The following is a 21,295-nucleotide window of genomic DNA, read 5'->3' as shown; positions in this document are numbered from 1 at the left end:
TTTTCCTCTCAGTATTAGAACAGGTGCCATAATAAGCACTGCCTTATCTTTGTCTTGCTTTATCTTCTAACTTTAATTTACATATAAGTAATTGACAGCAGTATGAAACAAGAGTAAGAGCAAAGTTCACCTGAAGTACTACTCACAGATATTGTTTTCCTATACAAGTGTGGAATATTTTCTTACTTAGTATACAATGAGAAAGAAATGCAGCTCTATTTCACAGAAGATAAATATATATCCCCTTTTAAACAGGCAAATACCAGAGAATCTCTAGGTCATGACCATTGACAAGAGTAAAATATATAATGTTCCTGCCTCAAATAAAGTTTCTGAAGAAAAAATTGTTCTCCTAAAGAAATTTACAGAGAGAGAGAGAGAGGCTATACATTGCAATAATGATAATAAAGGGCAGCACAAATCAGATGATCACATCCTTTCAGATCAATGCATTTTAATTGCTGATTCATCTAATCAGATTTACACTCTGCTCAATACAATCATAAATAAACTGGATGTATTAACTTCACTGGTTCATAAGGATATACATGAGAAAGAAGACAGCTGGATATAAATCAACAGGAACTAAAAAAATAAGGAGTTGGGCACAGACTCCAAATTTAAATTTGCGCTTCAGTCTTATCAAGTTGCCTTGATTGTATTCCCATATATGGGATGTATGCCATATCAGGGCTCAAAAAGAATGATACTACAATATTTCCTATGGATCTTATTATGATAAATAGGCCTAATAAAATTTGAACCTCTTCTGGGAACATACTACACAAAGCAGCTCTTTTTAAGTTTTGTTTTTAATAGGATAATACAATAAACAGAAGGAGGAAGGTACTAAACTATTACAGAACTAGGAATAAGAGAAAAATGCAATGGGCTCTAGAAGGAGGCTTTGGGTGACCCTCCCACACACTCACCCAAGTGAAGGCATTTGCTCCCCCAACCCGTGGTGTCTTCCCACCCACCTACCACCCAACTTTCCATCTATTCATCCCCTCCAACTATCACCCACCCCAAACCACCTTTTCCTCTCAACTACCCCCACACCCTTGGCACTCCACTACTCCCTCTACTATGACATTCATTAACCCTCACCTTTACTATCTTCCCACCCACTCCCAACCCTTGGCATTCACTCATCCCCACTACCCTGCAGCTGAAACAGATGCCAGCTTTTCACTCCCCCTGCGTGTGTGTGTGTGTTTGTGTCTCCATGTGTGTGGTGGCTCAAAGCCCTGAAACAGGCGTAGAATGGAGAGAAGGAAGAATAATTATGGGTGGGATGCAGGGGGGCATGATGATGGTCATAAAGACTCTGTGAGGACCAAAGCAGCTTACATCATTTTCCTCTCCCCCTTCTGATCTGCACTACAATCCTATGAGGTTAGTTAGGCTGAAAGTCTGTGAATGGTCTGAAATCACCCAGTCAGCTGCCAAAGCAAGTATCTGGGTCTGACAGACCCTGCTTTGAAGTGCTAACTGCTACATCACACTGGCTGTCATGGGGGCGGGGGGGGGGGAAGGCTGTTCTTGGCCAGGCATAATGATACAGAGTCCACCATTTTCTCCAGGGAATCTGGAGAGCAGTTGTAATTCTGAGTAATCTCCAGTCCTCAATTGAAGACTGACAATAATGGTTCCTCAGGAGGAAATGGCTGGTTTGGAGGATGGAGTCTATGGCATTGTACCTGTCTGAGCTCCCACCCCTCCTCAAGCTGCATGCTATCCAGGCTCCACCCCTCAAATCACCAGGAATTTCCCAACCTGGAATTGGCAATCCTATCTCATTTCCAGCCAACCATCAACCGACCTTTATCTGCTCCTTTGACTTCAGCTTACCATCTCTTCCCCCCTCCTTGCAGCCTCTACCTAGGAAAAGTACAGTCTTTCTCCACAGTGGGGACCAAAGCGACTTATATCATTCTTCTCTCCCTCTTTTATTTATACAACAACCCTTTGAGGTAGATTAGGCTGAAAGTCTAATCACCCAGTCAGCTTCCACAGCAAGAACCTGGGTCTGACAGACCTTGCTCTGAAGTGCTAACTGCTGGGTCACACACTGGTTGTCATAGGGGAGCTGCTGCTCCCTCAAAGGCTAAAATAGGCCTGGAAAGGGCCTCCCCCTTTTACTGACAGAACGAAGGTTGGAACACTATGGCTGCCTAGCAACAACCATTAAGGGACAATGGAGGACCTCAAAGGAAGGGCCAACAGGATGTGAAGGCAGCTTCCCCAGACGGGCCACCCAGGTGGCAACAGCAGCCTCTTCATGCAGCCCAGGCCTCCAGATGGTTACCATCACCTGCCAGACTTTTTTCAGCCAAGGGAGTCTTTACTGACAAAACAATCACGAAGACTGAAGATACAGAAGAAAGTCCTTCTGCCAAAATAATCCATTAAACCTAAATTAAGAAATGCCATCTTGTGACTTCCTATCTAGATCCAAAGATACAAGGAAAGCAATTTGTGATAATGATTTGATTAGCTCTTGCCACAATTGCTCCACAGAAGAACATTAATTATGGACAGATTAGAAACATTATGAAATGAGTTAGTGGCTCTAAGAAATCTAGATAAGACTAGCTGTAGTGCAGTAGTGAGGGGAAGATCAACCAATTGCTTTAATTGCTGTGGAGATGGATAGCGTATATACTGACTTTACAGCACAATCCTAAAGCGGGGGGGGGGGGGGTCAAAAGTCCTCTGGAAGTGAACTAACTCCTCAGTGGGCGTAATTGCACTCCATGCCAGCGGAAATGAAAGTTACACCCATGTATGGTTGCCTCAGCGTGTGCCTACTCAGCACAACCAGGACGTAAACAGCCATGCCAGTGTAGCTGGGGGGTGGCCCCAGGGGCGTGGCCAGCAGTAGTCATCTTCCTAAGACTTTTCAGCCTGGAAACGTCCCCCTGCAAGAGGTGTAAAGTTACAACAAGGAAATAGCCAGCATATCCTATAGACACTCATGGATGGATCCTGAAAACAAAGTTTGCTGCAAAGCCTTAGAACCCCTCAGGGAGCTGACTAAATGCTGCACCAATCCCCTTGTGCCCTGGACTGGCCAAGCCCCCTCTCCAGCACCCAATCACAGCCCCCCTAATCCGGGACAGGTGGGTGAGCGTTGGCTGGTTCCATCATGTGCTGAGAGGTGGGGTGTTTAGTCAAACCCCCACCCCCCACCTCTGCCAACCCTGTCAGAATGGGACATCCATGGCTGCAGGTGGCATAGCACTCCTTTCCTGGTGCCAGGCTTCCTCACTAGGCAAACTAGGTGGTTACCTAGGGCACTGGCAGGGCAGGGGCGGCAAATTTGGCCTTCCCCCCTCCCTCCTAGGCAAACACCTAGTTTGCCCCCCCCCGCACCTCCTCCTCCCTCCCTCCTTCACCCTGTGTTGATTTCAAAGCCGGAACGGCTCTAGTACCGCATTCCACCATCTCAAGCCCCCCCCCCCCAGATTGCTTGAACGGCGGGTAAAACTGTGCTGCGGGGCTGCACTCACAGTCTGTCAGGACCGGCATCCTGAAAGGGCGGCCCCTCTTCCACTGACTCCTCTCCTATCCCAGAAGTGGGGAGGGGAGGATTCAGCAAAAGCAAGGTCACTCTTTCAGGATGCCAGTCCTCACAGACTGTGAGCATGGCCCTGCAGCATGGTTTTATCTGCCGTTGGAGCGATTCACGGGGGGGGGGGGCTTTAGATTGCCGGAATGTGTCAATAGAGCCAGTTCTGGCTTTGAAATAGATACGGGGTGGGGAAGGGAGGGAGGGAGGGGGAGGAGGCGCGGGGGGTGCAAAGCTGCAGGCGGAGCACGGATCCATGGGGGGAGCACTGAGCCATGGGGGGGGGGCGCTGTGGAGGAGCACCAGGTAGCAAGTCTGCTTAGGGTGCCATGGGGAGTCAGACCACCCTTGCCTGGTGCTATGGGTCTATTTCTTTGGTGGGGATTCAACAGAGAGGCTTCCATTTATAGTGATTCAACCCACCCACCCATGCTCTACTCAGCCAGCTGTTTCTGCCCTTCTCTCAGAGTGGAGCCTTGTGCCCTGCAAGACTTTCTGAGTTCCACCTGGGATGCTGTTCCACTTGGTTCCAGTGCAATAAAGCCTTAGGTGTTCCCCCACTTTGTCTCTCCTGCTTGGCTTCTGCATCATGCTCCTCTGTGCCCCTCTCCCTCTGCTACTCTGTTTGTGGGCTCCCCAAGGGAATGTCTAAGGGGGCGAGCTCATTTGCTTCTGGGGGGAGCAAGGGTGGTGGTGGGAACCAATGAGCCACCTCTGCACAAGGCTGGACAGGGGACCCTGTGGGTCTTTTCCCCACTCATGCCATGGAAGGGAGGGTGGCCTTGGCCAAATCCATCCCCTCAGCCTGCCCGACTCCTCAGCCTGCAAAACCCCACCAGGCTGTTGTGCTCATGGCACAACCTATGGGGGGGGGCGCTAATAGGATGGTGCATAACACTCTGTGTTCCTCGGCCACCAGGGGAGGAGCTCTGTGCACACAGCAGAGGGTGTCATGGCAACATAGAGGGTCTCAGAGGCTGTGTTGGGGGAGCCCTGGCAGGGGGCACACTTGTATTATTCACCAGGAGAATGCCCATGTATCATGCTGGCATGCAGGGAAAGCAGATGACTTTGACTGCATGCCTGTCATAGGCACAATTTTCTGTCAGGGGATGTAATGGGAATGGTGATCAGCATCTTAAGTTAGAAACAAACTTAACTTGACTCTATATCTCTTTATTAAAAACGCTTGACTCTCTTCAAGAACTTTATACAAATCTGTTTGCTTTATATGTTTTGGTTATTTTTCCATTATTTGTGAGGGAAAATATTAGAAAGTTTGTCAAATCTTTAAGACTTCAGCAAAATCATCCCAGGGGGTTTGAACAATGGAGCCGGGCTTGACCCAATCATTTTGCTGCTTTTTTACTCTACTGTTTTATTTATTTTATCTACATTACTGATAAAGCACAGGTTTTGGTGGTTTTATAATTTATTTCATATCTTATGTTGATCTTTTTGTAAGTCACTTGGAAAGCTAGGCTAAAGAGGTCAGATAAATAAATTACTGTATTTATGTGCATTGTCTGCTTGAAAGGAAAGTTATACAGAATAGTGCTATTAATTTTGACAGTATTGTATTCATTGTGCTGAAAATCATATGAATAATGTTATTCCTCTCTATTATATTTTTAGGATTTGAGGGATGGCATAATGATATCATTAGAAGGAATTTGCCATTGTTTAGATGATTACTCTCTCTCTCTCTCTCACACACACACACACACTTTTAAAAGTATTTAATCTTTCTTTTAGATTCCTGAAATTTGTTAGATTTGTAGTATTTATTTTAGATGTGAAGAAAAGTCAGTGGCTTAGATCAGTGATGTGCAAGCAGTAACATAAATGGACATAGCTCACTCCCACTAGCACAATACCTAGTGCTTTCCTAATACCTAGGAATTGGTTGCACCAAGTCTTGCTCAAGCAACTCAGTGTACGGGATGCATGAAGGTGTTTTCTCACTTTTGCCTATGCAAAAACCCTAATATGCAGAAGTCTTCCAGAGGATACAAGCCAATATAAATAGTACAGCAGTATCCCTTGAACAAATACTGATGGGAATGTAACATTTCATGGAACATGTTTGACTTCCAGAAAGCTTTTGATAAAGTTCCTTATCAAAGGCTATTACATACTACTCTTTCATTAGCACATGCAATACAACTCTCTTTGAAGCAGGAGCAACATGTGACTCTTTCCACTCTTTTAAACTTTTAATTGATACTGGTAGGGTTAAAAGCAAAGAAAAGAGTTCCTCACTGGGTCGCTTTCTTCTGACAGCTCGAAATGGAACACATTCCCCTACCAGTGTGACATCAGAGGTCCCTGTGAGACAATCTTCCATTCCTGGTGAGAGCAGAGGGGCCAAGCATCTCAGATTAATTGTAATCCTATGCTTGCCTGGGAGTCACAGGAGATGCCTCAGCCTGCGGACCTCGATGCAGATTCTGACCTAGGCAAATTAAAAGCCTTTCCCCTGGTACCTAAAACTTAAAAGACTTGGTGCCATGAAAACTGCAAAGGAGAGAGCATTTCACAACCAAGGTGCCATCACAAAAAAGGCTCTGCCTAATATTCTGTAAAGATTTAGCCCTCTGGTTTAAGTACAACCATATCTGCTTGTATGAACTTCATGAAAAATAGTTTACCTTCCCAGTGGAAAGACTAATAATGTGTTGATCTTTTTCATTGGTGACAATCTCCATAATACTAAATAAGTGCCCCATCAGCTTCCCCACTGGCTTGGTGTTGATGTTTGGATGCCACAGACGAAGGACTTTGTCCTCTCCTGCAAAGAGATATTGACCAATTATGCAGTTTGCTCCTTTTGTCTGTGAGATATCAGAAATAAATTCATTTTCAACAGTGATAACTGTGCTGTATAACAATTTAGTCTATATTTCCAATCCTGAATGTGGTTTCTGTGTGCAGATCAAAAATTCTGTAAGGGACAGGTCACCCATGGATGGAGGGAATCCCCACATTTATAGAAAATTGGATAACAAAAAGTGAGTGGATTTTTTAAAATAATGCAAAGCTGTTGAAGTAATATCCATATTTGTGCAACATCACAATTTACTGGGGGCAGGGGTGGGGGAAGAGATCTCATGACACTGTCATGGGAATGCAGAAGCCATTTTGGGGGTTGTATGGCAACTCTAATAAACTGCTTAACTAAAAGAAGAAAACAAAACCAGAAGACCTTGAAGTACATTGATAGGTCCTCCCAGTAAACACAAGCTCTTCCTTTATTTCTTTTTCTTCCCTGCCATCAGGTACCACAAAGCAGAATGCTATTTTGCATCTAATAAGAGAGGACTGAACCTCAATGATAAATAAAGATTCCAGGTCTGTGCTCCCCATGAGGCGTTTGGGGGTGGGGCCAGAGGAGGGGAAAGTATTGCTGAATCTTTGAGATTATTTCTACATAAATAGCATAGAGATTTGGTCAGTTCCTAGAGTGTCACTGGAAATGGCAGTGATAGCATTTTTAGTTCTTTACCTCATAGCAGGGTTACAAAAACTCTCACTTCAGTGGACTACCTCCACCCCCTCCACTGTCTTTGCCTTTACTGCTCAGCTGGGAGATGATGGGGATATGCTGGGCAAAATGGGGAGGGGGGGATTGGTGTTGCCTGACACAGTGATATCACATCTGGCATGCCCCAGCAGTGACATCATAATGTTGGGCAATGCTTTAGCATCTGCTCCAAACTCTGCATGCAGAATGTTCAAGCACAGGCAGGCCTCATTTTGGGCAGGAACTTACACTAGCAGAGCTCCAGAACCTCTAAATTTTATTGTGCTTTCTTCCTTACTTAACACCACCACCACCCCCCAAAAAAACACCTTGCTTCTGGACTCCACTATTCAACCTCCCGTGAGAATTTTGCTGAACTCCAAGATTTGGCAAACTTTCTAGTATTTTTCCCCACAAAAAATGGGAAAATAACCCAAACATATAAAGCAGACAGATGGAAATCTTCATCATGCCATTGTGGCCACATAGGAAAAAGTAATTTTAAAAGTATGATGGGAGTAAGGTTTTATTATGACAATTATAATTCAAGAAGCATTTTAAGGTTGATGCTGAGCTGATATAATTTAGTAAATCTTCCAGTGATGTCAGGGGTGTGTGGCATATGCAAATTAGTTATACAAATGAGTTGTGCTAATGAGCTCTGGCACCTCTTTTGGTATGACATAATCCCTCAGGCCTCATTTTGGGCAGGAGCTCACAGGAGCAAAGCTCCGGAATCTCTAAATTTTATTGTGCTTTCTTACCCCCCCCCCCCCAAAAAAAAATACTTGCTTCTGGGTCCCAAACCCCTGTGAGAATTTTGCTGAACTCTAAGATTTGACAAGTTTTCTAATATTTTTCCCCACAAAAAATTGGGAAAATAACCAAAACATATAAAGCAGATAGATGGAAATCTTCATCATGCCACTGTGCCACATAGGAGAAAGTAATTTTAAAAGTATGATGGGAATAAGGTTTTATTATGACAGTTATAATTCAAGAAGCATTTTAAGGTTGATGCTGAGCTGATATAATTTAGTACATGTTCCGATGATGTCAGGGGTGCGTGGCATATACAAATGAGTTGTGCTAATGAGTTCTGGCACCTCTTTTTCTACAAAATGATCCCTGAACACAGGTATCTCTAAGGGCGTTTTCGCACTCACGTTCAGCCGGCGCGACCCCCCTCTTCACCGCGCAGGATCTGCGCGGATTTCGCACTAAATGCCGCGGAGCAGCCGGAAGAGCCGGAAACTCCCGTCGCAAAAGCCGTGCAAACAGAAACTGCTTTTTGGCGGTTTACGTTTGAGCGGCTTTTGCGCCGGGAGTTTCCGGCGCAAAAGGCTGCTCCGCGGCATTTAGTGCGAAATCCGCGCAGATCCTGCGCGGTGAAGAGGGGGGTCGCGCCGGCTGAAGGTGAGTGCGAAAACGCCCTAACTGAAAGCCTCAAGCAGCAGGTGATATGAAAAACCTTTACCTGAGACCCTGGGGAGTCATTTGCAGTTAGAGTAGACAATACTGACCTTCATAGAGCATGGATGCAGCCCTAACCAAACTATACCTGCAAAATATTCATGTCATTAAAACCATCCCACTCATTCATGAAATTTTCTGGTGGAAATGCCTCAGTAGATCTCAAAATCCAGAGAAGCAGGGGCAGGGTTAAACATGATTTCTCACAGTTATGATCAGAGTTTTGGGTAGATGCTAGCACATCATGGCATGATGACATCACCTCCAGGTTGCATGTCCCTCACCTCCCCCATTTCTTGTGAGTTGCCATCTACAGAAGTGAGGAAATGCAATTTCAGGGGGTGGATTCTATGGCATAACATCCTTGCTGAACTTTTTCGTCTTCCCAGATTCTTCACTTCCCAAATGCTACCCCAAATTTCACAAACCAGAGCTGGCAATCCTCACTCCATACTTCAATCTGATCAGGAACATATGTAGGGCCACCATGATGCTTTCTTTTCCAGGGGTGTTTTAATTTCCAAATGTATTTTTAGCCATTGTGACTCAATATAAGGTTGTGTTCAGTTTGCAATCAGAGGTTCTTTTGATGTTTTATTCCTGACAATCGCAAATAAAACTCTGTTCTTTCTTGTAACAGCCTGGGTAGCCCAAACTAGCTCAAGCTCACCAGATCTTGGAAGCTAAGCAGTGTTAGCTATAGTTAGTACATGGATAGGAGATCACCAAGAAGACTAAGGTTGCTATGTGGAGGAAGACAATGGCAAACCATCTCTGCTCATCTCTTGCCTTGAAAGTCCCGTTCACTGAAAACCCCTGTCATTTTCAGCTGGTGACATGCAACTTGATGGTATATACACCACTTCTTCTTCTTCTTCCTTGCACTTCACCAGTTTAAAATGATAGCCCAACGTGGGGGCTCTCTGAGTCAGTTTCAGTGACATAGCAAACACTTGCCCTTCAAACACAAAATGATCCGCTGTGTGGGTAGGTATGTGTGGAAAAATCAGAAATGAGTTCATAATTTCCTGCATTTATCAAGAGACAGCATGTATAAAAAAAACTGGCCTGGAGAGCTCAAGATGTTAATCAGAATTTGAGGTAGATAAAGATGCTATAATATAACGCATAGATGTGAAATACAGTCAGACCTCCACAGCATTCATTTTTTAAACATTTTAAGAATTCTCTTGACCTGAAGAATGATCATGAAATACTATGTTCTTTGCTGTCACTCCCCAGATGTCATAATTTTTCTGGGTGATATGATTAACAGGTATTTAAGATTTATTTCCATCAGTAAATAATAATCTATTAAGTTCTAAAGGATTCCTTTTTCTAAAAAAGCCATTTTCACAAATGCAATATATTTCACAAGCAGGCAGGACCTGAAACATTGTGTCAGGGTTACATGATTATAGTAAATAATATCGTAGAACTGCTGATGTTAACATTCAGTAACAACCAAATCATTTTTTAAAAAATATTTCTGATTAGTGTTAGCATGATTTTAATTCAGCAAGTACTGGCACACTTCAATATAGCAGAAGATGAGTCTTTAAATTATTTTACTTGAATTTATATAAATAATCCATCTAAAGGAGGGGAAGTTTTGAAATAACTATTTTAATGATTCAGCATTATCCTATTAGTTCCAGACTTTGCGTGTGTGTGTATGTGTGTATGTTGCTAATTGAGCTATGCAGAGAAATTCTATAGATGGACCCAAATGTGCTTAATTAAAAACAAAACAAAACATTGCTAGTGGCTTACTGCTGCCCCAGGAAGGTGTCAGGAAAACACCGGAACTGGCAGCTCTTTGTGATGCTGAAATCTGACTAAATGATTTGCTAAAATTTTTGACCTGTCTTCCATCTGTGATATCCTAGGCAGGCAGAACAGCAGGAAACATGGAGATTTCTCATTCTCATTCTTCCACATTTGAAGGAGCCTTTTGTAGGGAGGTGACAGGGTTGTCCCAGTTGTTATGATTGTTTGTTATCTGAAAGAAGGCCTTCAGAGTAATGCTAAAATTCTCTCCAAATTGCAGCAAGTAAAAATATGAAGAATGCATAATTGACATCTTCATATCAAGTGGCGGCTTGGCCACCTTATGCTACTGACCCCAGCTGCTCTCCTTGCTGTTACCACCCTTCCCTTTCACTGCACCTCCCAGGATCTGCAGCAGATAATGCTCTTTCCAGTCTTGTTCCTCAGGCATTTTTAAACACAGCCTGACAATTCACACTTGCCCCCTGGGCCTTCCCAACTCTTACATCTCATGAGAATTTGCAGTGCCCTATTTTGCACACAGGGTTTTGCCATGCTGCATATAGGGATGTCTGTGGAACAAGAGGATTAATAGAGTTGGGTGCTCCAGTTCCTGGACAGCAAAGGTGAGGCTGAGCCCTCCCTCAAAAAAATATACTTCCCAAGGCCAATGGCTCACCTCACCTCATTGCTTAGTCAGCCATATCCATTCTGTGCTACTTACAACAAATCAAAGGCTTGTATGGACTTTCAGGCTCTTTTCGCCTAAGCTAGAATGGCATTAAAAAAGCCAAATTGTGTGTTACAACTTAATCAAATCACTGTCTTGCTAGTTTATAATACAGGCTATTTAATAGTAACAGTCCATGGCTGGCTTGTGGGAGTAGGCAAAGTAGGCCATTGCCTGGGACACCACCTCCCCTATGGGGCGCTGCCAAGTGCCCCCACGGGGCATCAGTGCTGCTCACCCGCAGCACCCACTAAGCCTTCTTGGGTCTGCCCAAGAAGGCTAAGTGGGGGCTGCAGACGAGCTGTGCCTCTGCAGTGCGCTCTTGGAGAGTGTCTCCGAGAGTGCACTGCACAGTTGTGGTTTGCCTAGAATCTGCCCAGCCCTCCCTGCAGGCATGGGCACAGCAATGGGGCAGAGGGCAAGGGGCAGGTGCCGGCCTGGGGCACCCGGGACCCTAGCACTGGGCCTGACAGTAACACAATACTTGCCCTGACTTGGTGGCCCAGGCTAACCTGATCTTGTCTGAAAGTCAGCCCTTGTTGGTACTTGGAAGGGAGACCACTAAGGAATTCCAGGGTTGCTAGGCTGAGGCAGAGAATGGCAAATCACTTCAAAACATCTCCTGCCCTGAAAACCATGTGGAGTCATGTTAATTTGACTGTGATTCAATGGCACTTTCCACCACCAATTCAATGCTTATCACTTTGATTTTTGCACCACTTCTGTACCTTACCCCTCAACTTTAGTTTGCCCTGCAGGGAAAAGAGAAATACTAATACAAAAGAGGAATACAAATACAAAAAGAAGCATAACTTCCAGATCACAAGATGTCCTAGTCCTGCTGTACACTGCATTGGTCAGGCCACACCTGGAGTATTATGTTTAGTTCTGAAGGCCTCACTTCAAGAAGGATGTGGACAGAATGGAACAGGTGCAGAGGAGAGTGACAAGGATGATCTGGAGCCTGGAGACCAAGCCCTATGAGGAAAGCCTGAGGGGCTTGGGAATGTTCAATCTGGAGAAGAGGAGGCTGAGGGGGGACATGATTGCTCTCTATAAGTATTTAAAGGGCAGTCACTTAGAGGAGGGCAGGGAGCTGTTTTTGTTGGCAGCAGAGAAGAGGACAGGAACGTATCAACTGGATATTAAATTAAGGGTGGGGAAGGTATCGACTGGATATTAGGGAAAAAAATTTACAGTAAGAGTTGTTCTACAGTGAAATCAGCTACCAAAGGAGGTGGTGAGCTCCCCCTCACTGGCAGTCTTTAAACAGCAGCTGGATGAACACTGGTCAGGGATGCTCTAGGCTGATTCTGCATTGAGCAGGGGGTTGGACTAGATGGCCTATGTGGACCCTTCCAACTCTATGATGAAATCCTACAGTAGTCATCATTTCTGCAACCAAGAAATGTTGAAAATTATCACCAAGATTTTTTTACTGGATTGAATCTATTTGACTTACCCCCAGTAACAATGATGTTGGCTTTTCCACAGTATGTGAAAGCATTGACTCCTTTTGGTACTGAAAAGTCCCTGACAGGTCTGCAATCATGAAGAAACATGTGATATGAACTCTGATCATTCCAACTCTTATCCTTTACTGTATCTTAGAAATGCCTTGAAAGTTTTGAGCTCACAGTAGGAGAATTTGAATCAGGACTTCTATCTGAATACAATGTGCACCTCTCCCCACAATGAGGGAGCAGTCAGTTGTAAAGGACTGTAAATGACTCCTCCACTCTAGCTGCTGTCCCATAGAGGACCACAGGAGTGCAAGAGCCAGCCTTGAGTCCTGTTTGTTCTCTCATTCAAAAGTTATCAACCGACTCAGTTATTTCTCTGAAAGACCTGTGTCAGACATTCCTGGGGATCAGGTGGAATTAACAATTTTGAGTTGGAACTAACCACCATTTAGAAGAAAAACACTATTATAACACATTATTCCTTTAAATAGCATTTTCAAACTTCCTTATCCTGTAAATGTGGCTAGCTAAATGGGACACATGACTTACAGGTTGTCCTCCAGTCTTTTCAGGTCATCCAAAACGAGTGAATGGATGCTGTCCAAAGAGCAAGAGCCAAAACAATTCAAAGCTGGAATATATTTAACTTTCACAACCCAGTCATCATGCAGCTTGCGTTTAATACTGGGAGATTTAAAAAAAAGAACAAAACACATATTCATATGATCAGTAAGTTAGCATCATTTTCCTTTCTGAGCTGGTACAACACCAAGAATGCAGAGCATCTTCAGGGTGTTTGTTTGTTTGTGTGTGTGTGTGATTGCATACAATCTCAGGACATGAGGTCCTTTAAAATTATCTGATAGAACTGTATTCCACCTACCTAACTAGGCACTAGGGAGAGCTCTTAAGATGTGTATACCTATTTATTTTTTGCATGTTCAGCTATATTAAAAATCACAAATACCTGCATAGCATGTACCAAATCCCACATGCTGTCTCAATTACACTCCCATTTTTGTGAATTTTGCATTCTAGCTAATGCCCTGTCAAAATGGGTACAAAGGTAAAGGTAGTCCCCTGTGCAAGCACCAGTCGTTTTCGACTCTGGGGTGACATGGCTTTCACAATGTTTTCACGGCAGACTTTTTATGGGGAGGTTTGCCACTGCCTTCCCCAGTCATCCACACTTTCCCCCCAGCAAGCTGGGTACTCATTTTACCGACCTCAGAAGAATGGAAGGCTGAGTCATTCTGGAGCCGTCTACCTGAATCAGCTTCCGCTGGGATTGAACTCAGGTCATGAGCAGAGGACTCCAACTGCAGTACTGCAGCTTTACCACTCTGTGCCATGGGGCTCTTAAAATGGGTATTAGTATTACCATGATGCTGTTTATTACTAGCCCTGTTCACAAGTTACAGGTAATATAAGAACAATTTGGGAACAGTGTACACTTAATTTTTCTTTACACATATGTTGAACATTTTTTATGCTACATTCAACATGCATACGGACACAAACTCAGGTAGATTTTCTTTCAAAAAACCTGTCCAACTGTTAGGAATGCATACTTGTTCTATGAACATTTGGCATTCTTTATCTTAACCTCAGAGAAAAAAATAAAAGCAGTATGTAAATCACATTGATCATAGTTAGATTTGAAAGGAACATTTCCTTGATAAGTTGTTTCCCAGTTTGTTTTGTTCCATCTGTGAGAACATCAGACCCATTGTTCTGTCTCCCCCCAAACAATAGAAAAGAGGAAGAGTCTAATAGCAGCTTAAAGACTAAGAAAATTTGTGGCAGGGATGAGTCACTGTTCACTGCTACATTTTTTATTAGTCTTTAAGGTGCTACTGGACTCTTGCTCTTTTCTACTGCTACAGACAGACTAACATCTCAGTGATAAGAACTGTCAAAACAACTGGACTTACTGCCTGAATTTCTTAGAGTCTAAAACTTGGATGTGTGCTTTCTTTTTAGACTTAGATTGTTTTAGCCCAAAGTCATCACTAGTCAAGGTAAACAAGTTGACATGTCCTGCATCATCTCCCATTAAGACATCATCCTTCACCAGCTGTTCTGTTGGATGGTAAACTGAACAAATGCAGAGCATACAGTGTTCCATGGGCTTGATGATAAAACAAGTATCCTGTGAAATAAAAGCACTTGTTTATTGGATGCTTTTGCTTTGATGCTATTGCCCTACTGACAAAAAAACCACCCTCCAGTTTCAAAGGCAAACAATTTTAGAGAAAATGATGAATTAAAATTAGCTCAGAGATAAGTCATATGATCACCACAACTTTAAGCTGGTTGTATCATATTTTGGTTTCCTGATGAGAAAAGCATTTTATGAGAGGAACTGTATTTCTATTACTTGAAAATTCTTTGCAACATCCACCTTCTGTCTGGGATATAAGGACTCAGGGTTTTCCATCCCTACTTGTATCTGACAAAGGGAGCTTTGACTCTCCCAAGCTTATACCCTTGAAATCTTGTTGTCCCTAAGGGTGCTACTGTATTTGGATCTTCAGAATTCTCATCACTCTCACCAGACTAAATTTTCCAGGATTCTTGGGAGGGGCGAATGGTAACTAAGCAGGTATAAATCAGCTATGCATTTGCAATATAAATATACCTTTGATCTTTAACTGCAGGTTTAACTGCTATTACCAGTCAATTTATATTGTATAATCATTTAGCATTAGGACTGCCAGGTTTTTCACTATAGCAACCCCTGACCCCTGTTGCCACTCAGTAGGACAGTGGGGGCAAAAACAATGGGAAAATCAGCATTGTGGCAATGCCATAATATCACTTCCCAGTTTGCCCCAGAAATGATACCATAGCATTGCCACCACATTGCCTCTGCCACGTCTGTGCTCCTCCAGGCTTCCACCAAGTGCCAGTCACTGGCTGACAACCCTAATTGGTATTTCCACCAATTGACATGTTTTGAAGGCAGGGAATCAAAATTATTTAAGGGGAAAAAAATGAAATTTCAGGGGATCTCCAAGGAACAGCACTGAGCACAATGTGAAGGGTCTTCTGTGAGAGGAGGGAATCAGCAAAACTCATTCTCCCCACAGAGGAAGAAGAGTCCTTTTTGGGAAGGAGAAAACAAATGATAGATACAATCAAATATGTTTGTTTATGTATGCCACTCAGCGCCATACTGAAAAACACACAACTGAATGCATCATTCAAAATAAGTGTCCAAAATCTCCTCCTTATACTTGCTTGAACCCTTTCTAGATAGGAAGGATATGCAATACTATCAAATAGTGCTCAGAAATGAAATATCAAAGAGGCTGAATACAGGGCTACTGCCTTAAATGGCAGACCCATGTTGAATTCTTAATGTAAGATCATATATACCATGTTGTGATATCATCATATTGCATGTTTGCCCACCCTCCAGCAGCAGCCAAGATATGGAGAGGTGCAAGTAGCAAAATGCACACCATGTTGATGCCACATTAGGTAAGTGAACTTGCATATTATGGTGGAGACTTAGAGATGTCAATTTTAAAGCAATCTGTATTAAATAGAATGTAGTTCTATTCTCATGCAGGAGGCTCAAGAAGTCCAGGTACTGTATGTGTCCTGAGTAGGTGACTCCTATTTGCAGAGATATGCTTTAGCCCCATCATTTTCAGGACAGTCTACTATAATGCACACTATATAGGACTGCACTTGAAAAGTATTTGCATTACTACGAGTTTTTACTACTGACCACAACAAGCATTTATACCTTCACTAACATAGTGGTAATCTTTCTATGTGAGTTATGACCCTATGTTGCCCAGGTTTCTGTCTTTTTGCTCTGAAGAGATACTTCCTATATATCATCTGATTTCAGAATTCTCTCATCAGCTCTTTCTCAGATATATTATTAAAATGCAACATATTCAACAGCACACTCTAACTTTTCTTTCTGCATAGCCTTTCACTACAAAGACCAGAACGTACTCAGTTAAACAGTTAGAAACATCAGTGTGACTCAGCAAAGTACCAGAATACTCCCTTGTGATTTGTAATCCCAGATGATGATGCTTCTTTCAGTCACAGCCACAACACGCTTGAGCTGATATAGGTAATCGCATCCATTGATCCATGGACTATCCTGATGAAAGAGAAACATTGGCAGAATCAACTCCTTTGTTGGTTTACTAGGAAATTTCTTTCTTAACTGATATCTGAAGATCTTTTCATCAATTTGATTAATACAAATGGAGAGGAGGACTTCAGGCAGTAATGAAAGTGTTAATCACAGACATGAAACTCTAGCTTGCTTAACAGTTATAATCTCAGCCATGGAAATATATGTGTGTGGCAGTGTATATAAGTATTTTATTAATAATTTATATAGAACTTTTTAGGATTTCTTACATCTGGACCTGACTTCTTCCATGGAGAGGTTTAGCAAGGTAGATGTGCCCAAACTAGATTTGACAATCACATCTGTTTGCTCTTTTTATCCTGAATCCATGTAAATAATGAAGATGCAAGGAACATATAATACAGTGAGTTCAATGCATGGAGGAGACGAGATTGCAGTGATCATAGCTTTTTATTGTTACAGCATGGTAACAAGTAAACTATAAGACTGCTTTACTGGGCCAATGGGGCCAACTATATACAGTTCAAGGTTCCCGCACAAGGACTCTATTGGCTCATTTAAACCAGCAGGGGACCTGTGATTGGAGCAGGGCAGCAGGGATTTGGATCCTGCTGCCCATTGTTCCTGGGTCCCCAAGCTCAAGCCTAAAGGCTTCAATGAACCAGGCAGGAAAGCGGTTAATACTACATCAGCACACATACACAACAGAACAAAAGGAACAGAACACAAGGACATGCTGTTCCTGCAGTGCCTCCTAACTCTCCATGTACTGTGCTCAGGTACAAGTATTCAAGCACACACATGAAATTGCCCCATAATATGGGCAAGTCCCCCCTGGTCGCTGGTGGGGAATGTAGGGTAGGATTGCCAGATCCAGGTTGGGAAACTCCTAGAGCTTGGGGGATGGAGCCCGGGGTGGGGGGGCAGGAACTCAGTGGAGTACAATGCCATAGAGTCCATGCTCCAAAGCATCGATTTTCTCCAAGAGCACTGAACTCTGAAGTCTGAAGATGAGCTGTACTAACAGGAGATCCCCAGGTCCCACCTGGAAGTGAGCATCCCTACCTCATATTGAGCTTACTGGCAGTGGCTTTCCAGGATCTTTTACATCTCCTAATACCTGCTTCTTTAAACTAGAGATGCCAGAGACAGAACCTGAAATCTTCTGCATGCAAAGCAGATCAACTTCCACTAAACCTTCCCAGTTATCTGGATTGAGCCCACTGGTGTTGGTCAGGAAATGAGGGAAACAGGGGAAGTCCTTTGTATGTAGATAAGTAGATACTACAGTGGTTTGGGCCCATGAAATATAATTAGATTAGTTTTGCTTAATACATTTCAATGCACTATTTTTTTATTAATTATATATTGTTTTAATGTAAGACATCAGATTATGGAGAGGAAGAATGCAAATAATGAAAATTCCTTATGAAATCCCCATTTTACAATTGTCAGGTTCATGTGTGGCAGATGTGCTGCTATTTAAGGAATACTATGGGACATGTTTCATTACTAAAGTATGAGGTGGTGGAATCCTGAGGCAATAGAAGACTATAGCAGTGCAGACTGCAGGTAAGAATTTTTTAATGCTGTCCTGCAAATAAAGATCTGGCAATTCAGAGAGAAAAAAACATCTATTTCAGATTTCATGAAGCAATCAAAACTGTGAGAACTGTGGCGATGTTCTGAGCCCCTGCTGCTCAGCAATAGGTTCCAGGATCTCCCCACAGTAACTGATTCTGAGCCATTGGAACAAGGGTTACTTCCCCAGCCTCCACGAAGCTTGAAGAAAGTTTCTCAGGATCCTGTGGATAAGAAGCCTGGAGCTTCTGCTCCCCAATATAGGAAGAGGAAGGTGGTGGTGATTGGAGACTCCTTGCTCAGAGGGGTGGAGCCCAAAGTGTGCCAATCAGACTTGTCATCCCGAGAGGTCTGCTATCTGCCAGGTGCACGCATCCAGCACATGACAGAAAGGATTGGAAGACTTATCAAGCCCCAGATTACTATCCTTTCGTGCTGATCCACGTGGGAACGAACGATACTGCCCATCATAGCCCTGAACGTATTAGAAAGGACTATGTGGCTATGTCAGAAGGTGAAGGAGCTGGGCGCACAGGTTGTGTTCTCATCAGTGCTTCAAGACCGTGGCTTAGGACAAGAAAGAAGAATACTTAAAATAAACGACTGGCTACGTTGATGGTGTCGTCAGGAAATATTCGGATTTCTGGACCATGGTTTACGCTTTCTAGATAGTGGTCTTCTATCGGGAGATGGTTTGCACCTTACGGCAGTAGGGAAAAGGGTGTTTGGTAACAGCCTTGCTAACCTAATAAGGAGGGCTTTAAACTAAATTGTATGGGGGAGCGAGACAATAATTCAAAGCCTCATATGATGCCAGAAACTGGGAATAAGAACATTAAAAATTTGCAAAGAGTGGCACATACACTAGGTATTGTTAACTAGCAGGCTTGTATGGAAAACAAACCCTCAGGATGCATAAAACATGGATTCCGATGTCTCTACACTAATGAACAGAGTATGGGAAACAAACAAGAGGAACTGGAAGTCCTAATAAAGGAAGGAGACTATGACATAATAGACCTTATTGAAACTTGGTGGGATGACACTCACAACTGGAATATTAGGATTCAGGAGTACAACTTATTTAAAAGGGACAGGCAAATGAGAAAGTTGGAGGCGTAGCAGTATATGTGAAGGAGAAATACGTGACAACTTCCTTTTCCAGAAAGTGAAGATGGAAACAAGGGGATCTGCTATCTTGGATTTGATTCTCACCAACAAGGAAGAATTTATTGAAGAAGTAAAAATAGTGGGCACCCTGGGCAGTAGTGACCATGTGATTTTGGAATTTACAGTCTTAGGGAAGGGAAAAGCTATACGTAGTAAGACTTGTAGGTTGGACTTCAGAAAGGCAAACTTTGATAAACTTAGAACTATGCTGGGTATATACCTGTGAAGAAATATGTGACTCTGAGCATGGCAGCTCAGTTGAGAGTCTCTGGGTAAAAATAAAAGGCATAAGAAATAACAGTGATATTATTGTGGGGGTCTGCTATAGACCACCAAGTCAGTCAGAGAACTTGGATGAAATACTTCTACAGCAGATTGCAAAGTTCTCCAATAGAAGGGATACAGTGATCATGGGAGATTTCAATTACCCAGACATCTGTTGGAAGTCCAACTCTGCTAAAAATGAAAGGTCAAACAGATTCCTGACTTGTCTTGCTGACAACTTCCTTTTCCAGAAAGTGAAGACGAAAACAAGGGGATCTGCTATCTTGGATTTGATTCTCACCAACAAGGAAGAATTGATTGAAGAAGTAGAAATACTGGGCATCCTGGGCAGTAGTGACCATGTGATTTTGGAATTTACAGTCTTAGGGAAGGGAAAAGCTATATGTAGTCAGACTAATAGGTTGGACTTCAGAAAGGCAAACTTTGATAAACTTAGAACTATGCTGGGTAAAACCCCATGGTCAGAAATACTTAGGAAAAAGGGGGTTCAGGAGGGGTGGGAGTTTCTTAAAATTGAAATACTGAAAGTGCAATCACAGATGATTCCTATGAGAAGAAAAAATGGGAAAAGCCTAAAAAAGTCAACGTGACTCCATAAACAGCTCTCTAAAGACTTGAGAAATAAAAAAGACTCCTTTAGGAATTGGAAAGAGGGCCTTATAACCAAGGATGAATATAAACAAATCACCAGTGCTTGTAGAGAAAAAGTTAGGCAAGCTAAAGCTCAGTATGAGCTTAGGCTGGCCAAAGATGCTAAAAACAACAAAAAAGGGTTCTTTTCTTATGTTCGGAGTAAGAAAAAGAGCAAGGACATGGTAGGCCCATTGCAAGGGCAAGAAAGTGAAACTGTAACAAGAAAGGGCGGAACTGCTCAATTACTATTTTTCCTCGGTCTTTTCTTCTGAGGGAAACAGTGCTCAACATGGCAAAAACAGAACATATAAGGAAGGTATGAAGTTCCAACCTAGGATCAGCATAAACACCTAGTTTCTTTAAATGAAACTAAGTCCTCAGGGCCAGATGAATTGCATTCAAGGATTCTAAAAGAGCTTGCGGATTTAATTTCCGAGCCTCTGGCTATTATTTTTGAGAATTCTTGGAGAACAGGAGAGGTGCAGGAAGATTGGAGGCGGGCGAATGTTGTCCCCATCTTCAAGAAGGGGAAAAAAAGATGATCCGGGTAACTACCGACCCGTCAGCTTGATGTCTATACCTGGAAAAGTTTTAGAACAAATCATCAAAGTCAGTCCTGGAACCTTTAGAAAGAATGGATGTGATTACTAAGAGCCAGCATGGTTTTCTCAAGAACAGTTCATGTCAGACTAACCTGATCTCTTTTTTTGAGAAAGTGACTACCTTGCTGGATCAGGGGGGTGCTGTAGACATCGTTTATCTTGATTTCAGTAAGGCTTTTGATAAGGTTCCCCATACTATCCTTGTTGACAAGTTGGTAAAATGTGGTTTGGATCTTGTTACCGTTAGATGGATCTGTAACTGGTTGACAGATCGCACCCAAAGAGTGCTTGTGAATGGTTCCTCATCCTCTTGGAGAGGAGTGACAAGTGGAGTGCCTCAAGGATCTGTCCTGGGACTTGTTTTG

General features: G+C 43.0%; 1 protein-coding gene across 1 annotated transcript in view; it reads right to left on the bottom strand.

The window, feature by feature from the left end:
- WDR64 (WD repeat domain 64) overlaps nucleotides 1–21,295 on the bottom strand; it is a 167,709-nt gene that overhangs the window by 86,098 nt on the left and 60,316 nt on the right. The window contains exons 6-10 of the mRNA XM_060242140.1: nucleotides 16,552–16,662; nucleotides 14,468–14,685; nucleotides 13,083–13,217; nucleotides 12,533–12,612; nucleotides 6,226–6,365 (exon numbers count right to left, since the gene is read on the bottom strand). Of these exons, the coding sequence (XP_060098123.1) occupies nucleotides 6,226–6,365; nucleotides 12,533–12,612; nucleotides 13,083–13,217; nucleotides 14,468–14,685; nucleotides 16,552–16,662 (684 nt within the window). The remainder of the gene's footprint in view (nucleotides 1–6,225; nucleotides 6,366–12,532; nucleotides 12,613–13,082; nucleotides 13,218–14,467; nucleotides 14,686–16,551; nucleotides 16,663–21,295) is intronic.

This window comes from Heteronotia binoei, chromosome 1, assembly GCF_032191835.1.
Source record: "Heteronotia binoei isolate CCM8104 ecotype False Entrance Well chromosome 1, APGP_CSIRO_Hbin_v1, whole genome shotgun sequence".
NCBI lineage: Eukaryota > Metazoa > Chordata > Lepidosauria > Squamata > Gekkonidae > Heteronotia > Heteronotia binoei.
This window is presented reverse-complemented; position numbering and strand designations above follow the sequence as displayed.